Source organism: Archocentrus centrarchus, chromosome 19, assembly GCF_007364275.1.
Source record: "Archocentrus centrarchus isolate MPI-CPG fArcCen1 chromosome 19, fArcCen1, whole genome shotgun sequence".
In the NCBI taxonomy this organism is placed as follows: Eukaryota; Metazoa; Chordata; class Actinopteri; order Cichliformes; family Cichlidae; genus Archocentrus; species Archocentrus centrarchus.
Window position 1 is genome coordinate 10158655 of NC_044364.1, and position 26564 is coordinate 10185218.

Sequence of the window (26564 nt, forward strand, 5' to 3'; positions counted from 1 at the left end):
GAGTATTAACCTTAAATAATGGCTCAGACTGTTTCTCTAAAAGGACAAGTTCTGGGACATGACCTGCCTGTCCCCGCCTTTTTATCTGGATTTAATACCTTTAAATTTCTTATGTGTGGGTCACAATAACCTAATTTTGATACTTTAGAAGAATCAGTGCCTGTTTTTGGTGGCACAATCTCTTAGTGTTCTTAAGCATTTATTGAATACTCCAATTATCCAGAGTCGAGCAGCATCCATGAGGTCTCTCAGGTCCAAATCTCTTCTTTCCTACATTAAGTCATTGCGTATTATTAGCATGTTATTATGCAAAAAGTTTCATGTTCTACATTTTAATCAGCGACTTGACATGTCAGATATATTAATACAGTGTTACTGTGTCCATGGGTTTCTTTCAGGTCAGAACTTTGATGTTCTACAAATACTCCTGAATCCTTTACAGATGTACAGACAGATGTTTTATTTTGTGCTTTGCCAAAGAAGGCAGACCCCCAGTACCACTTCACTTGTTGGAAGTTAGTTACAGATTACTTAATACAACGAGCTCAGGTTAATTCAGTATAAGTATAGCAGTAGCTTAACTTTATATCCTACTTTGTATTGTAACTTTGTTTAAATGAGAATGATGCAATTCAAAACCAATAAAAATATACAAACAACTCCAAGTCAATAAGTCAATTCAAAATAGGCTTCCAGTGTATATAGTATACATTATCAAACAAAACAACAAAGCTCTCTTTTTTAGCACTCTTACATTAAAAAATCATTACAAATTGTCATTTTTTGCATAGCTATAAAATCCACTCTGAGATCAGCCTGATATTGCTTGTTTTGAGCTAATTTTCCCATTTTTTGTGTGTGTGTTTTTGTTGCATTTTCAAGTTCAGAAAAGAATAGCGTTGATGTTAGTGCATGTCTGTAGAGGTGCCAATAAATGTTTCTGACTGGCATTGTCCTCAGCTGTCATTGATGGGACATCATTCTGACAAATTCTGCAAACGAGAAAAAGATGTGGATCAGTTACTTCACTTTACTGCACTTTTACTCTTACTGACGTTGGTGAAAGACAGTTTGTACCTTCAAAATCTACTGTGCCATCCCCGTTGTCATCAGCCTCTTTCACTATAGCATCGATTTCTCTCCGGCTCATGTGCTCTCCCATCAGCTTCATCATGGCTGATCGCAGTTCCTCCGTTGTGATCTCTCCATCTCCGTCCATGTCAAACTAACCAGAGCAGCAAGAAACAACTTTTATTCACAACCTTATGACAAAGCATCTTCATTTGAAGTGAGCCAGTGGCTGTAAAGTTTCAGAAAAAGCGCTTCCCTCTCACCTCTTTAAAGGCATCTTTCAGCTCCTTCATACCGATCATTCCAGACGTCTCGGCCAGGAGTTTGGGGGCCATTAAATCCACAAAGTCGTCAAAGTCGACTCTGCCACCGACTGGAGGGAAAAAAGTTTGACATGTCTTTTCTGCTTTTCATCAAATCTAGATTAAAATAATAAAATCAGCCACTAACCATGTAATTCTTCAACAAATTCAACTTTTAAAGCCTATTATTTTAGCAAGTACTCACGGTTCATGTTGATATTTTGGCTCAGCTCAATCAGCTCCATCTCAGTGGGCATATAACCCATTGTCCTCATCAGGTTGCCCAGATCCTTACAGCTGATCAGCCCGTCCTTGTCTTTATCAAACTCATTGAATGCATCGCGCAGCTCTGCAGAGGTGTCAAGTAAAAAGTAAAAAAAACAAAACAAAAGTGATTGTATGAAATGCACAAAGTGTAAAAACCTCCAAGTCATGTATAGATCAAAAAAATGAGTTAATCAACAAAAAATTGAGAAGATAACTAATTACCATCAATCTCATCATCAGCCAGTTCTCTTGTCTGCACAAAGAAAGAATAATTACTTAAGCTCAGTGTAATATGAACATTATGAACAAATGCTGGGCTTTATAACTACTTATGAGTACAAGAGTTGTCACAATATGAACATACAGAAAAAGAAAAGTAGATACTGACTCATTCTCCACACAATAAAAAAAACGTGAATATTAATTTTTAGACTTCGTTATACAGAATTTTCTACAAAAAAGAAAGGCGGGTTAGGAGCCAATAAGCCTTTCAAAGCAGTTTGAAAATATCAGCACAGTACTTACAATGTTTTTCCCTCCCCGCAAGAAAATGCACGCTGCCCCCAAGCTCATTTCTGCAAGAGGAAATATAGACGTTCTTTTATGAAATGTCAGGAAATTACTGATATTTTTGACACATGATATAGAGCTTGGTGGGGTTTTGCCACTGGAAGACACTGCTGCTGAAAAAAATCTATTAACATGCTAATTAGTCCAATAAACTTTTGCTGTATTTTAAACTGTGTGGTTATCTGAAGAATCAAACATATTATTTACATAATTTCCTTAAAAATTTACTGAGTGTTGCTACTATCTAAATAATAAAGTTTTGAAGAAATATTACCTTCCTCAGATGATGTCTGCTTGTCAGCCAAACGCATCATACATAAGCTCTCTGGAGCTGAGACTCTGCAGCTGACCTGTGCGGTGTAAAAAGCACCCTGCCTTCCTTCTGTTCCTCAGTCTAAGTGCTATCTCTGATCAATCACACCAGCTTGTGCCTCTCAGCGTGCTGCGACCCTCTGTGTCCAGACTGCCAGGATGCTTGGAAATTGTATGAGGGTGTGTGTGTGTGTGTGTTTGTGTGTGTGTGTGTGTGTGTGTCTGCATCCACAGTTGTGGGGAGGAGTCAGCGGTGTGAGCGGAGGATAGCAGGATCATGGATGAAGGAGATGATGCCCTGGTTTCCTGCAGAGTGGTGACATCACAAATGTTACCACTATCTGAACCCACAGCTGAGTGAAGAAATACGATATGATGAAGTTAGTTTACAGGTTATTTTCTTCACAGTGAAGTAATTACAGTACCTGCTCCTATTCACTCATGTTTTATTCAACAGATGCAACACAAGTCTACCATTATGAGTAGGTGTTTTAAATACATTATAAAAGAACTAGGTCTACAAATCACACCTACTTTTTTGCCATTTAACATATAATATTAATTTTTTTTGTCAGAAAATACTTTACATACTCTTCATGAGCCTGAAGGGACATCTACTTTCTAATTTAAAAAATGTTAGTGTTATAAAAACAGGGAAATGTGACATATCTGCATTTGAAACCAAATATTTTTTTAATCAGAATAGTTTTTTTTCTGTATAGAATTATTAACCGATTAACAAATTGGCTGAGAAATATAAAGCGTTATATTTTCTCTTCATTAACCTCTTTAAGTTTTTGGTTCTAATTTTTTTTTGTAGCTATGTTTTATCTGTTTATTTGTTAGTTTGTTTTGCTTGCTTTATTTTATTAAATGATTTGCTTTTTGCCGTAAGGTGTGAGTGGGGGCTGAGGCGCCTGGGAAGGGACCTCAGGACTGCATTGTAGGTGGCTGACAGATGGTGCTGTAAGACAACACCTCTGTTTAATGATGGTCATTCACAGTGGACATAGGTGGCCTCTTTTACTCCTCTTTCAAACATCTGTCCAAAATGTAAACAATGATACCCTCAAAAGAGTGTCCTTTGTCCTTTAGGTGCAGAAGTATAGCCACTCACACCTTATTTCAGGTGACCTCAATAGGTCACATGGTAGGGTGGGCCAAGGTCTCACAGTGGTTTCACCTGAAACCTCTGGTGGTAATAACCCACAACTTTTTTTTCACACCTTGGCTCATGTGATGACACATGTACTGGATCAGCTACCACCTCCAAAGGGGACAACCCCCAATAAGGTTTAAATACCTGGGACACTTCACCTTTTGGTTTTAGAACAGGATGAGAGGTCAAACGTCTTCAAAAAGTCCAGTTGCCTTTTTTCAACCTCTTGAGACGATCATGGCTGAGAAGCTACACAGACATATTGCATGTTTAATATTTTTGTAATAATGTGTTTGTTTTTTCAGTATAGGCTATATAGGTAGGGACACAGTAACAGAGTAGATGGTCATTTGGCTCCTCTCTCGGCTGTTTTAGCCCCGATTATTTTCAAAGACATCAGAGTGGAACAGATTTTTGAAGTATTAAAGAGTCGCAGGCCGATTACAGCTATTATCCCACTGTGTGATAATCTGCATAAGTATTTGTTACATTTGAATGAAAAAAGGGATTTATGACTGTGTTTGAGGTTAATACTCAATACAAAGGTTTAAAATAGCTTTTATTTTATGTTCTTTTTTTGCCAGTTTGTGGTCACTGACTCTGTATTTGTAAAGAGATATGCTGCCAATTCATAATCTATTTGTAAGGCCAAAAACTATTGGTTTCTTTAAATTGTATTCATTGCTGTTTGGACTACATTGTTCTTGTGTGAGGGGCCAGAGTGTGTCTCAGAGATGGCAGTTAGTTTAGCACTAATTGACACACAGCATCCTTTTTTGGGCTCAGCTCTTGGGTTTAAGGGTTTGAAAACGGGGGGTTGTCTGCCCTCTTTTGAATATTATCAGTGAGTATCTGCCTAACCCTCTGTTTCTGTGTCTCTGTAAAAATGTATCTGTGGGTGTTGGTGTTTGTCCCAGCAGGTACAAACATCACACTTTATTTCCACGCAGCACTTAATGACACTTTTAAATATCTGAAACCAGACTGAATTTGGAAATTAGAAAATACACCTCTTAATCACATTTAGAGCTCTTTGAGATTTCTCTTTTATTTTTTATACTACTATCTTGAAACTCCCTGATGCTGTTATAATTTTACCAAATCTCAAAATATTTTCAGAGATGAAGTAAAGCTACTTTCAGCCGCTTCCTTATTCACAAGTGGTCGTCACAGCAGGTAGCTCCACGTTTGATTTGATGCATCCCGAAACAGATTTGTGGCTTCTCAGAGGATCAAACCGCACATCTTTTACTTGTTAGGCAACTGTGGACCCACCATACTAGATTCAGAGATATGCTTTTATTTTATTTTTTTTATAATGAACTGTTTTTTGCGCCTTCATATCCTTGGCATTTTTTTTTTTTAATTATGACATAAGTTACTGCAGGCTCTAAATAAGTATAACAGTGTCATGAGAAAAATAGAAATAAAATAAAAGTTAAACTTAGTAAGATTTAAATTGCAAACCTAATGAACACTTTTTTGTTTGTTTTTTTCTTTCTGGTTGAAGAATTCTGGTTATTTCTTGCCCTGCCCTAAAGCATACCCAGCTTCATCCTCCTTTTTGGCTCTATTGAGGACCATAATTTACAAAATAAACATCGCGTTGTATTCATTAAGACCTACCCCTGGCCACTAAGGCCACAAACCCATCAGGAAAAATCTGTTTGTTGTTTTTTTTACAAACAATACACTTAAAATGTGTTTAGCACATTATTAACACTCTTGTTAGCATTTCTGTAGGTTTAGTATTGACACAAATGTTTTTTCTAGGTCAATATAAATGAAATGATAATTTTTTTAAATAGCAAGACAAATTTGGGGTATTATTGCATGCATTTATTTGCAATTGCTCTGCTGTAGATAAATAACAGATAGTGTTTAACAGAATAACAGAAAACCTTAACACTGTAGACAGCCTGTATAACCATAAATGTCTTGTATATAAATAACAATGCACTGAGTTTTTTTCACAGTATAAATATTCACAAATTATTCAAAATGTCTCTTTTTCACTGTAAGCAAGCTGTGAACAGGAAATTTCAATGTTTTAAATTATGGGACAAATATGATGTTTTTCTCAGTTTCTCTGTTCTTTCCCTTTACAGCTTGGGGTGAGTGTTCTACAAAAATGAAGTAAATGTTTAGTCTGACACCCAGTTCAGCTGAAACACTAAAGCACTGGGTCTCTTTGGTGTGCGTGTCCTCTTCTCCTGACCATTTTCCCTTTGCATGCCTTCCTGTTATGTAAATTCATCAAAAATCTGTTTGCATAAGAAGCATAATCTGCTGGGCAATGCAACAGGAACCAATAATGATTTATTATCTTTTTTCGTTGCAGCAGTGGGCCAGCTGAGGAGTTATGCAAGACCACATCCGCGGCTGCAAAAAGATGTCTGTGGAGGGGAGGGCAGGAGGTATATGGGTGAGGAGAGTTTGAATTTTAAAAAAATGATAAGGGGGAGAAAAGGCTGAGTGGAGACAGATTCATAGGCTATAGGTTTGCAAATAAGAGAAACATCACAGCGATAGGAGCTGGAGGTTGATGAAAAATATGTTATATTATTCGATTAATAATACGACTAAGATGATTTTAATGCCACAGTCAAAATCCTATAAGGGCGACCCCTCAGCTCTGTTGTCCTGTAATAAGAAAGTTATTTTTCAGTGTGTCTCAGCCTGACCAGCCTCTGAGAATAGTAACACACAAAGGTTCATGGAAAAAATGTTTCTTTTGTCTGCTTTGTGTGTGTGTGTGTGTGTGTGTGTGTGTGTGTGTGTGTGTGTGTGTGTGTGTGTGTGTGCGCGCGCGTGTGTGTGTGTGTGTGTGTGTGTGCGCGCGCACGCTGCATCATCTAAAAATGCACAACACAGATTATACTGAGTGGATTAAGAGAGCAAATGCCATGCCAAACAAGCCATATGTATGATTGCGATGACGTGTCGATGCGTGCAGACATCATCTGAAATCAAATCAGGTTGAATGAAGGAAAACAACAAAATCCATTTACATGAAAAGAGATGTGGAAAAAAAAATCTCAGTTAATAGTCACAGAGTAAGATCTACCCCTACACACTGGCAACAAATAGCTGGTACATGACAGTTGATGAATTGTTCTTGATTTTAAATAACAGCTGAATGTTGCTGGTAAGTCATGGCTAGATGTGTTTGTCCTTCTGTTACGTTATGCAACAGCATCACTATATAGCATCTTTAATTCTCAGTAAGGATTACATAGTAGTTTTGGAAATGTCACGCAATCTCATCACGCTATAGCATCGGAATTTCTCCGTAAAGACTGAATAATGATCTGTCATCCCAGACGCTGGCCACTATTATAAGGAATGAATAAACAACTTTATTAATATGCACTGAGCTAACCTTTCAATAATTACATCACTACATGTGATGTAATTATTAAGAGACTTTAATTATTATCTGGATCAAATCCTGTCTCATTTATTTTTATTTATTTATTTAGACCTGCTAACAGAGAACACGCAGTCCACGGTGATGTCAATCTATTAACGAGGCTGCCCCACAGATGTTGATTGACATAATGTAGGCCAACAATATGTTAACATAAAAATAATATAAAAACCAAAGATGTTTTCTCATGCTGTTTGTAGTGTCTCTAAAATGAATGTTAAAAGTAGTTTATTATCAAACCAAATGAACACATTTGACTGGCACAGGAGCCATAAGGTCTGTGTGATGGGAAATACTGGTTTGCAGTATTTTTTACAGAGTTAGTATAGTTTTAAAATTATTATTTCCATTGGATTTATATGTTTAGTTTCCACTGTTATTTTGCTTGTTTCAGTTAGGTAGTTGTGTAACCCTATAAAGGCAGAACCATGAAATTATTTCCAGAAAATTCAAATTCCTTTTTTAAATGAGTGTTTATTTAACCTTCTGATAAGTAAAAAAAAAAAAAAAAAAAAAAGAAAGAGAAATTAAATACCAGTTTGCATATATGAGTTTTCAATCTTTGCTACATCTGGCATTTTTGTGCAGTTTATTGCTTAAAAATTCATTTATTTAGGTTTTTCAGGAAAAAAATCACACTGATAAAGTAGAAGTCTCAAAAACTCACATATAAAATATGATATGATAAAATATGATACACCTGGTGTTACAGGATTAACAAAAAATCTAAGATTCAGGGGGTGTTTAGCACTGTGATAGACTGTTGTACCTCGCCTTCCACCCTTTGGCAGCTGGGATAGGCTCCAGCCCCCCTGTAACTGTGACTTGGGTAAGTGAAAGAAGATGCATTGATGCGGTTATTTATCAGGGGAAAATTTCATCTGGTCAGAATAGTTGTTACAACCACTTTGAAGTAATTTACTTCCAGTCTTGAAGACATCTCTTGGTTTTAATTAGACTCGTTTTTGTTTTCCTAACAGTTTAGTTTCATTTTTAATTGAAATAACTAGTTTTTGACATAACTAGTTATTGTTTCACTAATTTCAGTGTTTAGCTTAATGTTATTGTTCCCACCACTAAAAAGCAGACTTAGCCAAGCAGAGCTAAGTCAAAATTTTAAATAAGTTATCTCAAAATTTTGACTTACTCACTCAAACTTCTGAGAACTTTTTATTTAACTAACCCAAATTTTATGACCAAAATTTTTGAGATACCTAAAGAGAAATTCTGAAATCTCTGACCTGAAATTTTGACTTATGGATGGCAAAAAATATTTTTTTGAGTGGTGGAAACAAGCTACTGATGTTTGTTTGTTTGTTTTTACCATGAAAATCTAAACCAGAATTTTGAGTTAGGTATCTCAAAATTTCAACTTACTGACTCAAACTTCTGAGAAATTTTAAGATCTTTAACCAAAACCTTTGAGATATGTAACCCAAAATTCTGATTATAGGGGGGTTGGGGGCAAGCTTCCATATTAGTAAACTATGAACTTCAATATTAGTAAACTACGAACCCTGATGAATATTGTGGAGCTAATCCTTCGTTTTTGTTTTTGTGAACCTACTCGGCCACGTGGGGATACTGTTTACAGCTCACGCGCTCGTTTCCAAAGCGTCGAGGAAGACCACTTCCGTTTTCCGCTCGGCTCCCGCCCCGCTCCGCCATCATGAAGTCCTGAACAAAAACGGTAGAGAGTCGAGCAAAATGGGGATAACACGAACTGTTGATGAAATCCGCCGGCAGCATTACCGTAATGACAGTGCAAAGTGCTGAGCGGAGCGGAGCTGTCCATTTGAATGAACCAGCTTTCCACTGAAAGCGCCCCCGGCAGCTCTTGGCGTTGCGTTATTTAGTTAGCAGCCAGAGCTAGCCGCTGATTTTCTCTGGAAGACGGCGCCGCTGCTGCTACGTTAGCTGGCAGGAGACAGTCTGGCTAGCTGTCACCTAAACTGACTGCCACTTGACTCATGTCAAGTCGCACAGGCGTGCTAGCTGTCCAATTGACTGGGAGCATCAGGATGGAGAGGGGTTTAAGTAAAAGCATCGACAGGCAGAATGCGGTTTGTTCGTGTTGAATAGACACCAGCGCCGAGGAAAGAGGAGTGAATATATTTTCCAGCCAGGCCAGTTAGCTAGCTCCAGAGCTAGCTACAGTGGATCCCAAAAGCCACGGTAAGACGCGTTATAAATCATTTAACACGGAAAGCTGAGTGCGCATCCCGCCCCGTTTGCGGGAAAGACACCGGCGGGCATTATTTGCAGCCTGATTTTCAGATCTTGCGGAGGTTGACATTGACGTGGAAGCTTGTTGTTGGCCTGCACCTTGAACACCCCGAGTTGCTTTCAAGCTGCTGTTAAATACATGTTGTGCATTTCTTTGGTGAGCAGCAGCAAGGGTAGCCTAATTGAGCAGCCAAGTGCAAGAGCGTCTAGTTAACTCAGCTAATACAGATGGCAAGCACATATATGGAAAATTACTCGTCTGCCTGACCAGTCAAACACAGCCAAGACGTTTTTAACATATGTCTGTGATTCTCTCTGTAAAACTGAGTGTATGTTTTGGATTGTGGATGAAACCATGCAAGTGACGCGTCTGAGATAGATGGTTTCTTTTTTTTTTAAAAAAAAAAAAAAAAAAAAAAAGCTTAGATTAGATTACAAGCTGCCTTTTGGCTTAGTTACAATCTTCAAAGAACTTCCCATTTTTAAAGGGAACCAAATGCTTCCCGTTTGTCAGAAGCAAAATGGCCAAATTAATGTTACTTCATTTTTAGGTTCATTTTAAGGTGGATGGAAAAACTGGAGCTTGATCAGTGAGTGATAACATAAAATTGCAAAAAGTTGTCGTTGCCCCTTGATAAAGCCTTTAAGATTCATGATGACCTAACCTGTACCAGGATGATAACTTTGACACAGGGTGCATCACACAAATGAGAAGTTTTTTTTCTGCACTTCAGCTGCACAAAATATTAACCATGTACAAATTGGACGCATGTGAGTGTTTGGTTTTTCAGATGTTTTCCGCTTGTTTAAAAGGAAGACTGAACCAGTGTAATAATTTATTTTTACTGTTTATGTAAAAAGCAACCACTATTCACAAAATATCAGGTTCGGTATGAGAATGTGTTGTCTTTGACCTTCTGTAGAACAGAATCTATCTGATGGTTCTTGCTAGATTTTAGACAGAAACAGACACCACGTGTAATGATTATTTCAAGGTTTTCTAGTCTCATATCAGCTCACCGAGTAGGACATAATAAAAACTGGTGAGTAATCTGCCACCTATTTAAATCGGGTCTTCAGCATTCCTGTATTGAACACCCATTTTGCTATATTATGTTGTTTGCTCATGAAAGCTTTTCAGAGTAGGGGTTACAGGTGCTTTCACTTAAAACAGGTAAACCTTGTAGTCACACTGTTCCCACACAGGAAGCAAAGCATGGGTCTGCTGAACTGGTTAGCAGTTCTTATCTTGTGGAATTTGTCCTGCTGTTGTCTGATGTTTCTCAACGACTTGTCTTTATGTATGAGAGCAAAATCATCCAGGCTTGATTCTCCAAAATGTAACCCTTAAATGGGCACAGTTCATTTGTTGCAATTGGTCTTTAGACGTTCCCGGATATTCGTGTCAGTCTCCGATATCCAGTCACAATGATGGTGTACTATGCACTATACACTTTCAGTTTAGTGCCTGCTTCTCCTCATGACCATGATCTCAGCTTTAATTCATGTATTTCTATTAGGCCGATCAGCATTGAAATGTAAGTGTGTACAAATGCAAATCAAGCTAAGTGTGAGTCACTATCTTAACATTTTAGTGCTTCAAAGAAAAAGCCATCTTAGCCCACCTGGGTATTCAGCCTAACCTGGCTGTGTTTTGTTCTTCGGTTTTTAACACAAGCGCACCTTTTATCTCACAGCGGTAGCTGTGTGGTTTTGTGTGCTTGCTGCTGAAGGACCAGTGACTGACTTATCAGCATCATTGTATGAGAAGAATCTTTTGTTCAGCATTGAGAATGCAGAAAATAATATGAAATGCTTTGGATTTTTTAAATCGCAATTTCATGATTCTGGGAGATCAAAGAAATATTCGTCATACAGAAAGAATAGTTTGAAGGAAAACGATGCTGCATCTGCCATTTTAAGATCAGTTTGGATCTCTAAAATGGATTATGTGCTCCAAAAAAATGGTGTTTGTTTCCTCTGCAGAGGCTAAAGCTGTCTGGCGAAAAATATGGCAATTACAAAATCATATTGCAGTGCTAAATAAGTAGAAAGATACTTCTAGCTGCCCCCTTATGTACAAGGGGCCTCCACAGTGGGTAGCTCCACATGTTTTATTTGGCAGAGTTTTTAATGTCGGATCCCCTTCCTGTCGACTCCTAATTGATTTGCGTCTCCTTCTGGGATCAACGTGGGGATCTTTTGCTTGTTAGGCAGATGTGTAAATCAGTACGTTGTGGAGCCACATGTTGCAGTGTTAAATGTTAAAAAAAAAAATTATATAGTGTGGCCAGCCCTGTTCATCTCTAAACATAGAAACATGATGGATGAACACATTGATGTTTTTTTTTATTTATATCAGTCATAATTCCCCACCCCATGTATCATCCCCTCCCATCATTCAGAAGCTTGTAGAACCACCTTTAGTAGCAATAACTTGAAGTAATGGTTTTCCGTATGACTTTATCAGTCTCCTAGATTATTGTGGAGAATTTGTGGTCCACTATTCTTTCTTCAGTTCATTGAGGTTTGTGGCCATTCATTTCTGGAAAGCGCTGTGTCCCACCACAGCATTTCAATCAGTTTAATGTCTGGATTTCACGCTGATACTTTTCTTTTATAGCCATATAGAGTTGCTGTTGTGCTTGGTTTTACTGTCCTGTTGCATGACCTAATTTCAGCCAAGCTTTAACTGTTGAACAGATAGCGTCACATTTGACTTTAGAACATTTTGGTGCCCAGGTCCTGTAGCTGCAAAAAAAAAAACAGCCCAAATCATCACCCCTCCACCTCCGTGCTTGACAGTTGGTATGAGGTGTTTGTGTGCTGATAATGCATGGTTGGTTTTTTCAAACATGGCACTATACATTATGGTCAAACATCTCCACTTTGGTCTCTTCTGTCCAAAGGACATTGTTCCAGAAGTGTTGTGGTTTGTTCAAATGCAGCTTTGCAAACCTAAGCGGTGTTGCCATGTTCTTTTTAGAGAGAAGCGGCTTTCTCCTGGCAGCCCTTCCAAACCAGCCATACTTGTTCAGACTTTTTCTAATTGTACTGTAATGAACGCTAACATTTAACATGCTAACTGAGGCCTGGAGAGTTCTGTAGATCACTTGGGTTTTGTTTACTTTGTTTGTTCACTCCTGGGAAGATTGTGCCATTATTTTAACACACACCTGAATGCTCCAGACCAGCAAACTGCCTGTCCAAGCTTCTGCTTTTGTAGAGGTGATGATGAATTAATCAAGTGCATTTGATTGGTGGCTACAATGTATCCTCTTAATTCTTATTTAAACTGTATATGTGTATTTAGTTTTTCACAGGACTACATAGTCATGTGAAATCAGAGGAACTCAGCATATGGCACTGTGATGACACATTGCAATTAGGGATGTGCACAGATAGTTGACTAGATGTTTAAACATTGCTGCTCTCGCTGGTCTGCAGTAGAAAAACTAGCCGGTTACAGTGTATTATTTAATGCTAGTTAACTGTTGGATCTAAGATGTTACACAGCCACCCATTAGTAGCCAGGACTGCAGTTCTGGCAGACGGCTCAATTCCTCTCTGTGTGATGGGAAGTTGTAAACGAGAAGTGTGGATGTCAGCCCTGTTAGCCAGTGCAGCTCTGCAGTATTCTGATCTAGAGAAAAAGGATGTATGTAGGTTGTGTCAGAGTAAACTGGCATTTAACCACTCCACTGTAGCAATGCATAAGCACATTCTGTACAGGCGTGTGGATGTTACCCCACAAGGAAAGAAGGCTGCTTGTGCTAGCACTGCTAGCCCCACTCAACAGGCTCATCTAACATTGTTTGTGTGCCACACATTTCAGAAACATTTAAAGATGTCCCAGGTTTTGAAGAAAACAGTTTAACACCTGTAGTGTTCATAAATTATTGTCAGAAACATCCTTAATCTTAGTACAGCAAATCTGCGGTCCTCATACATGTATTGCAAGATAGTTTTCTGCAATACATGACATTATCTGTAGGAGAAGAAAAAATGAACCCAAAAAAATCAGTAATTCTGTGATAATGCTGTTAATTGTTGATAAAATGTAAGAGAAACTGTGATTTTTAGTATGAGTATTTCCTTCTAAAAGAGAGAAATGTCTGATATGGGTGTAAGCCCAAATTTGTGCTTTGTACTCTGACTGTTGTTATTTATACCTTTCCCTTTTCATCTTTGGTTGAGAACAGTATTTTAAAAAATGGCATAAGTGACATCACTGTCAACAGTTTCCTCCACGGAGATCTAAGTGTGTCGACTTCATGTGACAGACTAGACCGTGTTTCCGAGGCAACTCGTGCTTTCAGCGCAAATGTTAGTATCCTTTCCAAATAACAGATGCTCACCCAGTGTGTTTGTTCCATGCTCACCAGGCGCTGGCCATGCCGTCGAGTGTGCGGGCCGGGAGCCTGAAGGACCCGGAGGTGGCTGAACTGTTCTCAAGGGAGGACCCTGAGAAGTTCTTCACAGACCTGAGGGAGATCGGCCATGGGAGCTTCGGGGCAGTGTACTTTGTAAGTTACTTTTCTCAGGGTTTGGGTCTGTAATAAACATGTGATAGTCACAGAGAGATTGCACACAAAAGCCCTTAAGTGTACTTTTTCCCCCTCAATGTGGGCATAAATGTGATGGTCTGTTACTTAATATGAATACAAGTACTTGTGGTGTTTATAGTGTTGAATTGTGTGTTTGATCTCTGTCTCGGGTGGCCTGTTGTGGATGATTTAAAGCATTTGTGCTGTATGAGTTGTAGGTGCATGGTTATGTTTAACTTGGATTTCGCAGTGGGTAAATGTTCAGGTATAGCTGAAGGCATCTGTAAAATATAAATATATATATAGACAGATTACTAGCAAATAATGTTGATTGAGTGAGCTGAAAATTGGTTCTTGAATTCTGGAGTTTGGAAAACATTTTATTTTTCAATTTTACAGTGACTCAAACTACTGGCAAGCTCTAGAAAGTGTTCTGCTTTAGATTTTTTTGTTACTGTTTTCTACTTGTCAGAAATGTAGGAATACATTCTCTGAGCAGTTAGCAAGGTGGTCATAATGCTGTATATGAAACTGAATTTATATAATGAAAGCAATACAGATGAAATGAAAATTGTTACATTTGTATGTATATTTTTGTCTCATCATTGTCTGAATTATTTTACTGAGTTAATGTTGTGTTAATCAGTATGTTGGCACCAGAAACAGTGTAGGCTCAGTTTTTCCTGCATATAAACCATTTTGGTGCCCACCTTTATTTCCCCTCATAAGAAATAACAGGAAATTGCCTTACTAAGTAAGGTAACACAGACTCATTCCCTTAACTACATGCAGACTAGTCTTGCTCATGCACATAGGCCCATTATAAGAGAGAAATGTCCAGCACTTTATCAACCTTGTTGTTTTAAATGTGCTTTATAAATAAATTTGGATTGGATTGGAGAAAAACCCTGATAGGCAGTTCAAACTCTGTCAGATTGCAGTTACAAATAACATTTTCATAGTGTAATTTAAAAAAAAAAAACATTCTCCACTTTGTTGAAATGTAGTTTTTGTAAAACTCGCTGGAGTCGGAGTGATCGGTGCTACGAAAAGCTAAGCGCAGCAAAGAAGAATAGCTGACAGATGGTGCTACTTTCATTAAGAGCACAAGCTGGATAAACCTGTCAACTGAAGATGAAAGGTGGCAGGTCAGGGAAGGAAAGAGAAAAGACATGGTGCGAGTCAGAGACGAAGAACAACTTTTCAGTGGAGGATGAAAGTTCTTGTTTAATGAAGGGTGAAAAGGAGCCAGTCATGGATGAAGGGATGATAGGAGGGCAGAGGAGAGAAGAGAAGGAAGTGCTGCAGAAATTTTATCTAATGGCTATTTCTTTGTTGTATCTAATGTGATGATTATTGATGGATGTATCGCAAGTGCTTTGTGGAATAAATGTTGCACTGATGCTCTCAGCTAGCTTTAATCGGTTCAGTCTTACTTGCAATTAACTTTGTGAGGGGGGAAAAAAAACAAGGCGTCTGTGCTATTTAAAGAAACACTGAGAAAGATGGTTTAAACAGCATCCACAGCTTCAAGAAATTTACTGTATGTTGTCCCTTAATTTTCCCCATTAGGCCCATGACATCCGCACAAATGAGGTGGTGGCCATCAAAAAAATGTCATATAGTGGCAAACAGTCCAACGAGGTAGGACCTGACAGCTCTCTAATGTCTGATCTATGTAGATTTAATATCTCACGTATAGAAGAAATTTGCTTATAAGTGCTCAACGCTCTGTTCATGTTCCAGAAATGGCAGGATATCATCAAGGAAGTGAAGTTCCTCCAGAAATTACGCCACCCCAACACTGTGGAGTATCGTGGCTGCTACCTGAGAGAACACACAGCCTGGGTGAGTGTGTGCAAATAGGGCAGTACATGAAGAAAAGTGCAGATGTATTGTCATCAGTGCATGGCTTTATATGTGCAAAATGTGCTGCTCAGGATGTTAAAGGTGTTAACTTTGTTTGCAGTACCACAAATTAACAAACAAGAAGCACTCGGAGAGTGCAAACCTCTGCCATGACAGCTTGCTCACTGAGCAGTATTTACTTTTAAGGGAATAGTATTTGGTATATATTCACTTTGTTTTCTTTGTTATTTTTAAATGTACAGTACCAGTCAGTAGTTTTTGACACACCTTTTAATTTCTTTCCCCCAATGCTCCCACTTTCACATTCTTTCTCTTGGTTAGGAAGCAAAACAGCAAACCCTTCCTTTGTTTCAGTGTGAATAAAAACACAAAACTTTGACCATTTGTTCTAATATTGAAACCACTTTCTAATACTTCCCTTTTTTTTTCTGTGCGGTTTGATGCAAGTTGCAGTTGCCACAGAGTCTGTTTGTCTCACTGTGACTGTAAGAATTAAATATAGTCTCTGGTTCCTCCGGCCAAAATGCAGTTTTTGTTCCAGATAACTTCAAAAGGTTCTCAGTCCCCGGAGAAACCTGGTGTCGCAAAAAAGAAACCCTAAAAATAACATAATTGCAATTATCTGATATATTGTGTGTGTTTATAACAAAACATCTGACAAGTAAAGTATTTCAAGCCTTTTTTGGTTTAAAATTTTATGATTATGCCTAATGGCATATACAGTGTTTAAGTTAATTTATTATTGAAACAGTAAGTGCATCCCTCAATCTAGTTGAATTGAGACAATCATGCAGAAGACTGTTGAATGGACAGTCGTCCAGATGATGATCTCTGACACCCTTCACAAGGGGGGTAATCTACAGAATGTCACTGCTGAAAAGGCTGACTGTTTGCAGAGTGCTGTATCAGAGCATATTAGTAGAAAGTTGCACAAGCAACAGGAATGACTGCAGCTTTGAGGGGATTGTCAAGAAAATGAATTCAAAAATTTGGGGGAACTTCACAAGGAGTGGACTGAGGTTAGTGTCGGTATGTCCTCAGGAAAGTAGCTACAACTGTCATGTTCCTAATATCAATACACTCCTGAACCAGAGGCAATGTCAGAAATATCGTACCTGGGCTAAGGAGGAAATGAACTGCACTGTTGATCGGTGGTCCTCTTTTCAGATGAAGACAATATTTGTATTTCATTTGCAAATCAAGATCCTATAGTCTGGAGGAAGAGTGGAAATGCACAGAATCCAAGGTGGTTGAAGTCCAGTGTGAAGTTTTTGCAGTCTGTGAGGATTTGGGGTGCCATGGCATCTGCTGGTCTTAGTGTTGGTTTGTCCACTGTGTGTCAAGTCCAAAGTCAACACAGCCACCGACCAGGAGATTTAGAGGATTTCATGATTTCCTTTTCCAGCAGGATTTAGCCCCTGCCCACAGTGCCAAAACTACTAGGCCTGATTGGCCAGCCAGCTCACCTGACCTGAGCCCCACAGAACATCTATGTTGTATTGTCAAGAGGAAGATGAAACACTAACCACTGAACCCAAACACACAGACAAGATGAAAGGCGCTATCAAAGCAACCTGGGCTTCAGTGACATGTCAGCAGAGCCACTAGATGATCATCTCTACGCCATGCTGCATTTATGCAGTAATTCATAATAAAGGTGCTCCAACTAGGTATAAAAATATTCTATTTGAGATTCTGGATTTCAGATTTTCATGAGGTATGAATCATAATGATCAAAATTAAAACTAAAAAGGCTTGGCATGTTTCACTTATGCCTCTTTTCCAACAGTACCTACACAGCTCAACTCAGTTTCATTTGTTTTCCATTACAATTGAATGCCGCCTCGGCAAGGCAGCCCGAAAATCCAGTGATGTCATTTGTATGTGACACAAGTGGTCATCTAGCTCCCTCTGAATTCTGTCATAAGTCGCCAAGCACAAAAGCATCTGTGTTGATGGGTTTCAAAAACGGCTGGTTTGATTCTCATGAAGGAGTCGCTCTCATGACTCATCTTGTGACATCACTGCCTGGCCAATCAGTGGCAAGCATTCTATAGATGTCACATTTTCAGATCGACTCAGCGTGATGGGAACCATGGCTGATTAGGCACTAAAAAAGTACCTGGTACCATGTACTAGCACCTAATGGAAAACCCTAGAAGCTGAGTTGAGCTGTGTAGGTACTAATGGAAAAGCAGCATTTGTGAATGAACATAGAATATATGAAAGTTTACCTTTTTGAGTTAACTTGGGAAATTAATCCACTTTTTTTTAACAATATTCAATTATTTTTTTAAGATGCGCTAGTATGTATTAGACATCTAAATAATTACACATTATGCGGGATGGTTGACTTTTACATCTGATGCGTACTTTGGCCCTCAGACCACAATTTTGAGGTGGACATGAGAACACTTTCTTGGGCTGCACCTTAGTTTCACAGCGGCGTTACCACTTTGATAAATGGACTGAATCCTCTGGTACAAAAAGCTCTTTCCACTCAGGTGAAGTGGAACAAAGTCTTTAACACCAAGTGTGCTCTTGGTTTGCAGTTTAACAATCCCCCTGTCTCTCTCCTAGCTGGTGATGGAGTACTGTTTGGGTTCAGCTTCTGACCTCTTAGAAGGTAATTAGTACAAATCAATAATTACGAAACACTAATAAGTTAGTTATATATTTGTTATATATAACTTGCATAGTTATATATTTATTTACATTCACATAAACAATGCCTGATATCCCCAAATCTCTCTCTTCACCCAGTCCACAAGAAGCCTCTCCAGGAAGTGGAGATAGCTGCCATAACCCATGGTGCATTGCTGGGATTGGTGTATCTTCACTCTCACAACATGATTCACAGGTAACCCCTATTCATTTCTCACTTATCTGGATCTATTCTGCTCTCCTCCCCCACACTTCTGACAAGAGACTAAACAAATACAGGGGAGAAAGCACAAACTGTGCTGCCTGAGATAAGCTTATGCAACAGTGCTTGTGCTCTCACACTGTGCATCATGCTGCTCCACAGCCTCCAACAATGCATTTTCTCTCAAAGTGTTTTGTCTCCATCATGTTTTTCCTGACCTGTCATTTTCTCCTATCTGATCATTTCTCTCAGGGACGTGAAGGCCGGAAACATCTTGCTGACAGAGCCGGGTCAGGTCAAACTGGGAGACTTTGGCTCAGCCTCTATTGTCGCTCCAGCCAACTCCTTCGTGGGAACACCTTACTGGTAAAACCTTAAAGTTTTAAATTGTGATTTAACCAAGCTCAAACCTTATCAGTACTCATCAGTTTTGCCTGATAATAAAAGAAATGGTCCCTGCTGATATTCTTAAAGCATATCTGTGATTCTTTTCAGTCTTTTCTGCCATATCTGTACTGTTTAAGGATTCTCATGGTTAAAGTTCAAATACTGAGGTCAGTGTATGTATAAGTAATCCCAGGCTTCAGAGTGCTCTAAGCTCTTTCTGCTCCTGGCTCTGGATGATGTCAAAGAAAGAAGATATCCCTAATGTAATGTGGTCATATCTGTGATACAGTTCTGGCCGTGAGCACAGAAGCCCCATCCTACTGTTATTCAGAGCAGGGCGACTTACTTCATAGTCCAATTGCCTTATTGTCCATTGTGGCATCGCCCATGTCCAATGGTTCCACCGCCGTGTGGCAGAGGAGCCTACCATCAAGGTAGTGCTAGCCACCCTCCATAACCTACAATGTGTGGCCCCAATTTTTTTTTTAACTTAGACCTATAGTTCTACTAACTTACCCCAGCTCGTTTTTTTTTTTTCTTTCTGTATAAACTATCTCGCCTGTCTCTCCTGTGCTTTTCGCTGTCCCCTCTCTGTACACAGTGGAGTTTTTCCACAAATGAATGCCCGGTGGAGAACAGTTAAGGAGATGAGATAAACGAGTGTATCTACAAATGTGGTCACATTACGCTCTGATTTTAAAAATCAATCCAACAGTCAGAAATATCCGATGATGAATCAGTGTAACCGGTCCACACACAAGTACTGGCAAATACTTGAGTGCATGTGCCCGTGCATGCCAAGACACATGTTGCAAAGGTCAGTTATATGTGGCGATGCAATGTGAAACTTTGGACTGGCAGATTTATTAGTCAGTCTCAGAATGATATTAATTTAATGCATCAGTGGGGAAATTAGATAAAAATTGGATTGGTGAGCTATTGCCAATCACTTTGACCACTGTCGATCTCTAACTTTGTTATCCATTGGCATAACCTTAGCTCAGACCCTCTGTTTCAAGAGGCAGCCAGTCCACAGAAAGTTGACCCTAGGGAAGGGGGTAGGGAGCTTAAACAGCAGTCAGTGAACTGACTGAGGAGCTGCACCAGGGCATGTATGAGATAAATGAGTATTATCAGCCTCTGACATCCCTCTCACTCACAGCAGTGATCATTGTACTTCAATTAGCCTTGTTGTTGTCAATTCAGAGACTTTGTGACTACATTTTGGTGATATATATGTATTTTTTCCTTTTCAATAACAAAAGCACCAGGCCACAAAACTAGCAACTTTTTGGACTATTAGCACTACTTCTCTGCAGTGTCTACTTTGGTCACTGAGTGTAGAGAGGAGTGAGCAGCAACAGCACTCCTGAATGAGCTGTTTGCACAAGTGCAGTGCTTTTGGTACTGTGCGTCATATAGAACTTCCACTCTGAGTAATGGGTTTACATGCAGATCTAGTTGAAAATTTTAAACTAACTATGGTGATTTTGAGTTCTGCAGTTATAAAATCAGATACATATCCTTGCCTCCTAATACTTTAAATATTCATTAATAACTACCGTAGCTCTGGTGCCTAAAATAATGGTACCCAGGGTAGCCCTAGTATAATGCAAGTCACTCACTTTAATTTGCATTAACTTAAGCTAACCAAACATGGCTGGCTGGCTGGCTGTGCTTGATTTATTCTCACACTTGTGAAGCAAGGTACCTGAAAGTCCCATTCAGATTAATTCAAACCTTGCAGAGTACAGTTCAAACTTGAAAAATGTTGCTCTACAGGGTGAGCAGGCATTTTTTAAAAGTTGTTATAAAAAGTTGTTTTTGGCACTGAATCTCTATATTTCAAAGTGTATTAAGGGGGCTTAAACCACCAAGTGACTCACCATTCAGAAGCCATAATGTTTGTTGTTACTCTACATGAGCATAACCCTCATGCTGCCTGTTTATCTGGTGTAGATGCTGGAAATGACAGTGCCCCCAGGTGGTGTTCTCTGCTGGTGCTGGATCAAAGGAAGAGAGCTGGAAATGGCTGAATTACTGTTTATGTGTGTTGTTTTCTCCATGCAGGATGGCCCCGGAGGTGATTTTAGCCATGGATGAGGGTCAGTACGACGGGAAGGTAGATGTGTGGTCACTTGGCATTACCTGCATAGAGCTGGGTAAGAGATGGCCATTAAATCCCCCCACAAGTGTGCCTTTTTGTGTTGAAAAAGCTGAAAGCATCCAGCCATTTACTCTTCTTTTTTTTTTCTTGTTTTTCATTCCGCCTCCTCTTTCTGTCACGCTATGTCGTGCTTTGTGACTCTCCAGCGGAAAGGAAGCCTCCTCTGTTCAACATGAATGCTATGAGTGCCTTGTACCACATCGCCCAGAATGAGAGCCCTGTGTTGCAATCTAATCACTGGTGAGAGACAATCAAAGTTCCTAAGTGGCCTGTGTCTTTGGTTTTATTTTTTTTTATTTAAAAAAAAAAAAAAACAGGTTTTATAAAACGGCTTCTAGTGTTATGAAGGCTTTTTGAAGATGGGAAGGATTGCGCATTGATTATTTTTAGTGACCATGCCTGTCAAAGCGGCGGTGAAGCAACTGACATTTCAGAAATTAAGTAGTCACACTTAGTTGAGTTTAGTGCCATTCTTGTGCAGATCAGTGAAATAATTGTGGCGTTGTGTAAATTGTGATAAGTTTAATCACTCCGGGTCACAAACCCTTCAGCATTTCCTGTGGGACACTCGCCCCTTTTTTAAAACCAGTTTGTTGCCAGAATAGGCCATTTTTTAATACAGCTAAACAAATCTTACAAGCTGCTTTATTTGATCATAATATAATTAAGATTATTATATAAATGTAATAACACATTATGTATTAAATAAATGATATATTTCATAATGACATTTTAATAATTTTCAGGTCGGATTATTTCCGCAATTTTGTGGACTCCTGTTTGCAGAAGCTTGCCCAGGACAGACCTACCTCTGATGTGCTGCTCAAGGTACAAGCGGGCTTGTGATTATCAGATGGTTGAAAATTAATTCTTAATTGACAAAAAAAAAAAGGAGAATTGAGACAGAAGGAAGTTTAGCCAGAGAAATTTTTATTTTTAATATATCACTCAAATGTAATAGAAATATTTTTTTTTCTTCCCTTTTAGTAGCTTCTGTCTCTCCAGCATACGCCCTGCATAACAAGCAGGTCAGCATGTTGCTTTTAGAGAAACCAATAACTTTGTTAGAGGTTTGATTTCAAAGCAATTTTTTTTATGTTTGAAGGAAAACACTGAGGTTCAGTGTGCAATCAGTCATCAAGGATGGTTTTATGGAAGACAAATATTTTACTTGATGTGTCATTTTGTGCCAGCATTGATGGCCACGTGTATTTTTATTTATTTTTTACTTTATATAGACTATTTTATTTAAAGTTAGCTACTTCTGTAATCATGACCAGCAGTCGTTGCTCTATCACAGTCAACTATACAGACTCTGAAACTTCTCGGAACTTACACAGTGCTTTTATAGAAGCTGTCAGCAGCATCACTGTCTTCTCAGTAGTTAAATCATTATAAATGCTGAGACAACTGCAGACTGCTCAAAGTTAAGAGTCACATATTTAGACATGATGCAGACTTGTGAAGAGCTTCTCATTTCTACTGTGTTAAAAGTATAAACGCAAAAAAAAAAAAAAAATCCTACGCTGTGACTTTAAGTTTTGTTAAACTGCTCTTTGTGGCTGATAAGCAGAATTCCTGTATAAAGAAGAATAGTGAGCATCAACATCTGAGCCATCCAAAACTGGCACCCCAGCGCCCATGTAGGTTTCATGTTAGTTAATCCTGATATACAGAGACTTTGCGCTCACATTTTCAGAATCCTGTCAGACTGAAGTTTTTCGCCCTGTCTGTCCATTTCACCCCTTCTTTCAACCTTCCATCCACCCAGCACCACTTCCTATGCAGAGAGCGTCCCATGACAGTTGTGATGGACCTGATTGCACGCACCAAGGATGCTGTTCGTGAGCTGGACAACCTTCAGTACCGGAAGATGAAGAAAATCCTCTTTCATGAGGCGCACAATGGTCCGGCACCAGAAGGAGGCGATGAGGAAGAGGTAAGATGGGGACAGAGGAGGAAGAGGCTAAAGGGTCAGTGGCGGTAATGGCTTCGCTCTGAAACTCTTTAATGGGTTGCGTCAAGGGAAGAGCAGTGTGGCACAAGCTCACTGGTTTGGGAGCACTCAAGCTTGCTGCGGTGTCATGTACATTTTCACGACCAATAGAGATGCAGAGTGATAGGGAGTGGGTGGCCATAATACACATAAAGACGATGAGCGGCCAGATTATGATGTAGTGCGGGCAGAACACAGTGACAACACAAATTTTGGGCTGCTGACTCAACCTAGCGGCAGCACATGCTCCATTCTATGTAAAAAGACCTTAAGAAAGCTGAAGCATATATGTACAATTAACAAATACCAGCCACGAATCTTTGATTTAATTTATGTTCATTTTAAACATTCAAGTGCCTGTTCTGATTTTTTTTTTTTTTTTTTTTTTTTTTTGTGTTTGCCAGTTAAGCATAATTTACATTTCTACCACTTTCATTTAATAAATTCCTCATTAAAACTGGAAACCTTCTCATGATGGGGGTCACACCAGCCATGAAATAAATGAGTCCTTAGACCACAGCCATCTTTGGACATTTTACAATATTTTCTCAATTAGCGTCCGGCCCCTTTATTTACCTCAACTGCAAAATTCAGCAGGCCCATTTTTAAGCAGTCTTCTATTAGGCACACTCCCCTATTTAATTAGAAAAAGTGGTTGCATTTAAACTACCACTCAAAAGCTTGGCGTCACCTAGAAAGTCTTTGTTGTACTTCCTGCTACTGTGTGTTTCTCCACAAGCACATATTGCCATGATGACACACACAAGCTGTAGCTAATAACAGCCACACTGTCGCAGCTGATAGCGGGCTATTTGAAATAAATTAGTTCTCTGGATTTGTTGTCTAAAGTGTTGTTTCCATCACTGTCAGTGAGTTAATGTCTCCTGTTTTGTGCGGTATATCTAGAAATAGATAAAAGCCTGATTAAGAAATGCAGGGGCTTTTGTCAGGTGCAAAGATGATGGCTTTTTGTTTGTTTTTGTTCATTTAAAACTGTTACAGGAAGTTTTATATTTGTATTGCAACAGTGGGTCTTAAAAGGTTGCTAATTATTTAAACCATAGAAAATAGTCTTGAAACGTTCTATTATTTTTTTCTGTGTGTGTGTGTGTGTGTGTGTTGTTTTTTTTTTTTAATATAACCGTTGTCCCAGCACAACAGTCACTTTGACAGGGCAAATGGGAGGGTATCAAAACAGATACTGAAATACGAACAATTCTATTCATGATCACAAAGGTCTGCTTCTACTGAAAACCTGCTTCAAAGGCCCATCTTGTCTACAGTTGAGGTAAATAAAGGCACTGGTTACTCTAAGTACAAGGACATAAGGTAAATATTATCCTTTGTCCTCATACAAAGACCTTTTTTATCTATTTAAATTTTTGATGATGGCTGTTCAAACAAAAGGAAATGAAAGAATTGTGAATGTGGTCTTCCAGCAGTGAGAACTGTTTGTTGGTATGTCTGTGCAGTATTTTTCTTTTTCTTTTTATTATATACAGTGGCACTCCCACTAAACAAAAAAAATCCCAGTCACCGTCTTAAATCTTTCTTTTTCAGACTCTTGTCATTATTTTAGCAAAACTTCCTTTTTTTCCCCCCTCTTTTCCTCCAGGATGTGGAGCAGTATATGCTGCGCACTGGCACAGTCAACAGCATGGAGAGCTCCCACTCTCTGCCTTCTATGTCGATCAGTGCCAGCTCCCAGAGTAGCTCGGTCAACAGTCTGGCAGACGGCTCAGATGACAGCGGGGAGATGGCCATGATGCAGGAGGGAGAGAGCACAGTCATCTCTAACAGCTCCGTCCTGCACAAGCCCATGGTTAGTGCAAATGCTAACACTTCTATGGGTGGATGTGTTGTTTAAGGGTCTAGCCCCTTGGGCACTGCTATAACTCACCTGGATGAGCAGGTGACCCATCTGCTGAAGGGTACTCTAGGGGCCTGGCTTTTGAGTCCACCTAAGACCATTTCCAGTGTGCCATCCCCCCACACTCTTCCCCAAGACTTGTATGATGACAAACTAGATAAAACTTTGATACTCATAGTTGAATATTTTAATTATCTTTGTTTGTTTTGTTTTTTTTTTATCCTGGATAAGCCAAAGTGCAAGCTGTTTTGTTGTCAGATCAGTTTTACACATGCGATATGACACCACCTACAGGAAAGGGAAGGCAAAAGCAGCACCAGATGCACAGCAGATTGTCAGTGTTGCACATACAAAACAAATGCGTGGTAGCAGACTTGGGTACACAATGCCAAGTGAGCTGCCTCCAGGGGTTTTTGCATTTGCAATAATTAGCGTAATTTATATGAAGTGCCAGGATGACACAGAGTTAAGAGGAGTCAGATAAAAATTCATATTTTTAGCCATCGTATTTGCTCTGATTTTCTCCACCATGTAGAGCCACGACAACATCTATGACGATCCCTATCAGCCAGAGCTCGACTCTCAGCGAGAAGCTTCATCTGCTGGTGGCGGCGGCGGAGGTGGAGGGGGCAGACGTCGACGTGGCCGAGACCATTTTGCCACCATCAGGACCGCCTCACTGGTCACCCGTCAGATCCAGGAACATGAGCAGGGCTCAGCCCTCAGAGAGCAGATGTCCGGGTGAGGTCGCAATTGCGAATCACCCCCAATGCGTGACCCATATAATGCTTTAAAAGGAAGAGAATACAACAGCTTGTCAAGCATATTTGGATCGCTTTTCTTCATAAAACTTCAAATAAACAAAGATACTCTTAAGTTTTTTTTACATTTTTTAAAGAAAACAAAGAAGAGCTTCAGTGAAACCCTTGTTGGAAATAAATAGTCAAATAGTGCCTGTGTCTGCTGATGATTACCTTCTAGGTAACTCTGACCCTTGTATCTCCTCACAGATATAAGCGAATGCGGCGGCAGCACCAGAAGCAGCTGATGGGCCTGGAGAATAAGCTGAAGGCCGAGATGGACGAACATCAGCTGAGACTTGACAAAGAGCTGGAGAATCTGAGGAACAGCTTCTCAGTGGAAGGAGAAAAACTCACCAAGAAGCACCAGGCTATCCTGGAGAAAGAGGTGAGCTGGTGGTGGTCAAAGGAGAACAAACAGAGAAATAAAAGATGGGGAAATGAAACAAGACATATGTGATGAATATTAAAAAAGTGGTCATGCTAGTTCATTTGTAGTTTTGGCACTCTTTATGTTATCCTGGCTAAACTTCTGATGTTAATGAAATTGTATAAAGGGGTATCTCGCTTAATTAAATTAGTACCACTACAAGACTCATCAGCACCAAAGCACTGATATACCTGAATAAACTGCTTTTATCAGTATGTATGTAGTGTTAATTCATAGCTGTTTGAATCTTCTTATAATTTTGAAGGTGCTGGTGTTGTACATGAAGTTGCCTCGC

At 39.3% G+C, this 26564-nt stretch overlaps 2 protein-coding genes across 2 annotated transcripts in view; one reads left to right on the plus strand and one right to left on the minus strand.

Annotated features, from left to right (window-relative positions):
• Nucleotides 1-432: 432 nt before the first annotated feature.
• Nucleotides 433-2679, minus strand: cabp5a (calcium binding protein 5a). Its single transcript, XM_030754827.1, has 7 exons — nucleotides 2485-2679; nucleotides 2166-2215; nucleotides 1863-1893; nucleotides 1579-1722; nucleotides 1335-1444; nucleotides 1078-1225; nucleotides 433-992 (listed from the first exon to the last, which is right to left on the minus strand). Exons 1-7 carry the CDS (start codon nucleotides 2522-2524, stop codon nucleotides 964-966), a joined length of 552 nt encoding a protein of 183 aa, XP_030610687.1. The 5' UTR covers nucleotides 2525-2679; the 3' UTR covers nucleotides 433-963.
• A 6079-nt stretch (nucleotides 2680-8758) lies between these two features.
• Nucleotides 8759-26564, plus strand: part of taok2b (TAO kinase 2b) — a 35275-nt gene continuing 17469 nt past the window's right edge. Inside the window, 14 exon segments of the mRNA XM_030754423.1 lie at nucleotides 8759-9286; nucleotides 13723-13863; nucleotides 15457-15528; nucleotides 15631-15732; nucleotides 18334-18379; nucleotides 18517-18613; nucleotides 18872-18985; nucleotides 21077-21168; nucleotides 21320-21413; nucleotides 21920-22001; nucleotides 22945-23112; nucleotides 24785-24991; nucleotides 25575-25780; nucleotides 26050-26227. Of these exon segments, the coding sequence (XP_030610283.1) occupies nucleotides 13732-13863; nucleotides 15457-15528; nucleotides 15631-15732; nucleotides 18334-18379; nucleotides 18517-18613; nucleotides 18872-18985; nucleotides 21077-21168; nucleotides 21320-21413; nucleotides 21920-22001; nucleotides 22945-23112; nucleotides 24785-24991; nucleotides 25575-25780; nucleotides 26050-26227 (1590 nt within the window). The 5' untranslated portion in view covers nucleotides 8759-9286; nucleotides 13723-13731.

Coding starts and splice junctions, on each gene's coding strand:
- cabp5a (XM_030754827.1), bottom strand. CDS start 2,524: ATGATGCGTTTGGCTGACAAGCAGACATCATCTGAGGAAG. Junction 2,216..2,484: donor GCAGACATCATCTGAGGAAG/GTAATATTTCTT, acceptor TTCCTCTTGCAG/AAATGAGCTTGGGGGCAGCG. Junction 1,894..2,165: donor TGCGGGGAGGGAAAAACATT/GTAAGTACTGTG, acceptor TTCTTTGTGCAG/ACAAGAGAACTGGCTGATGA.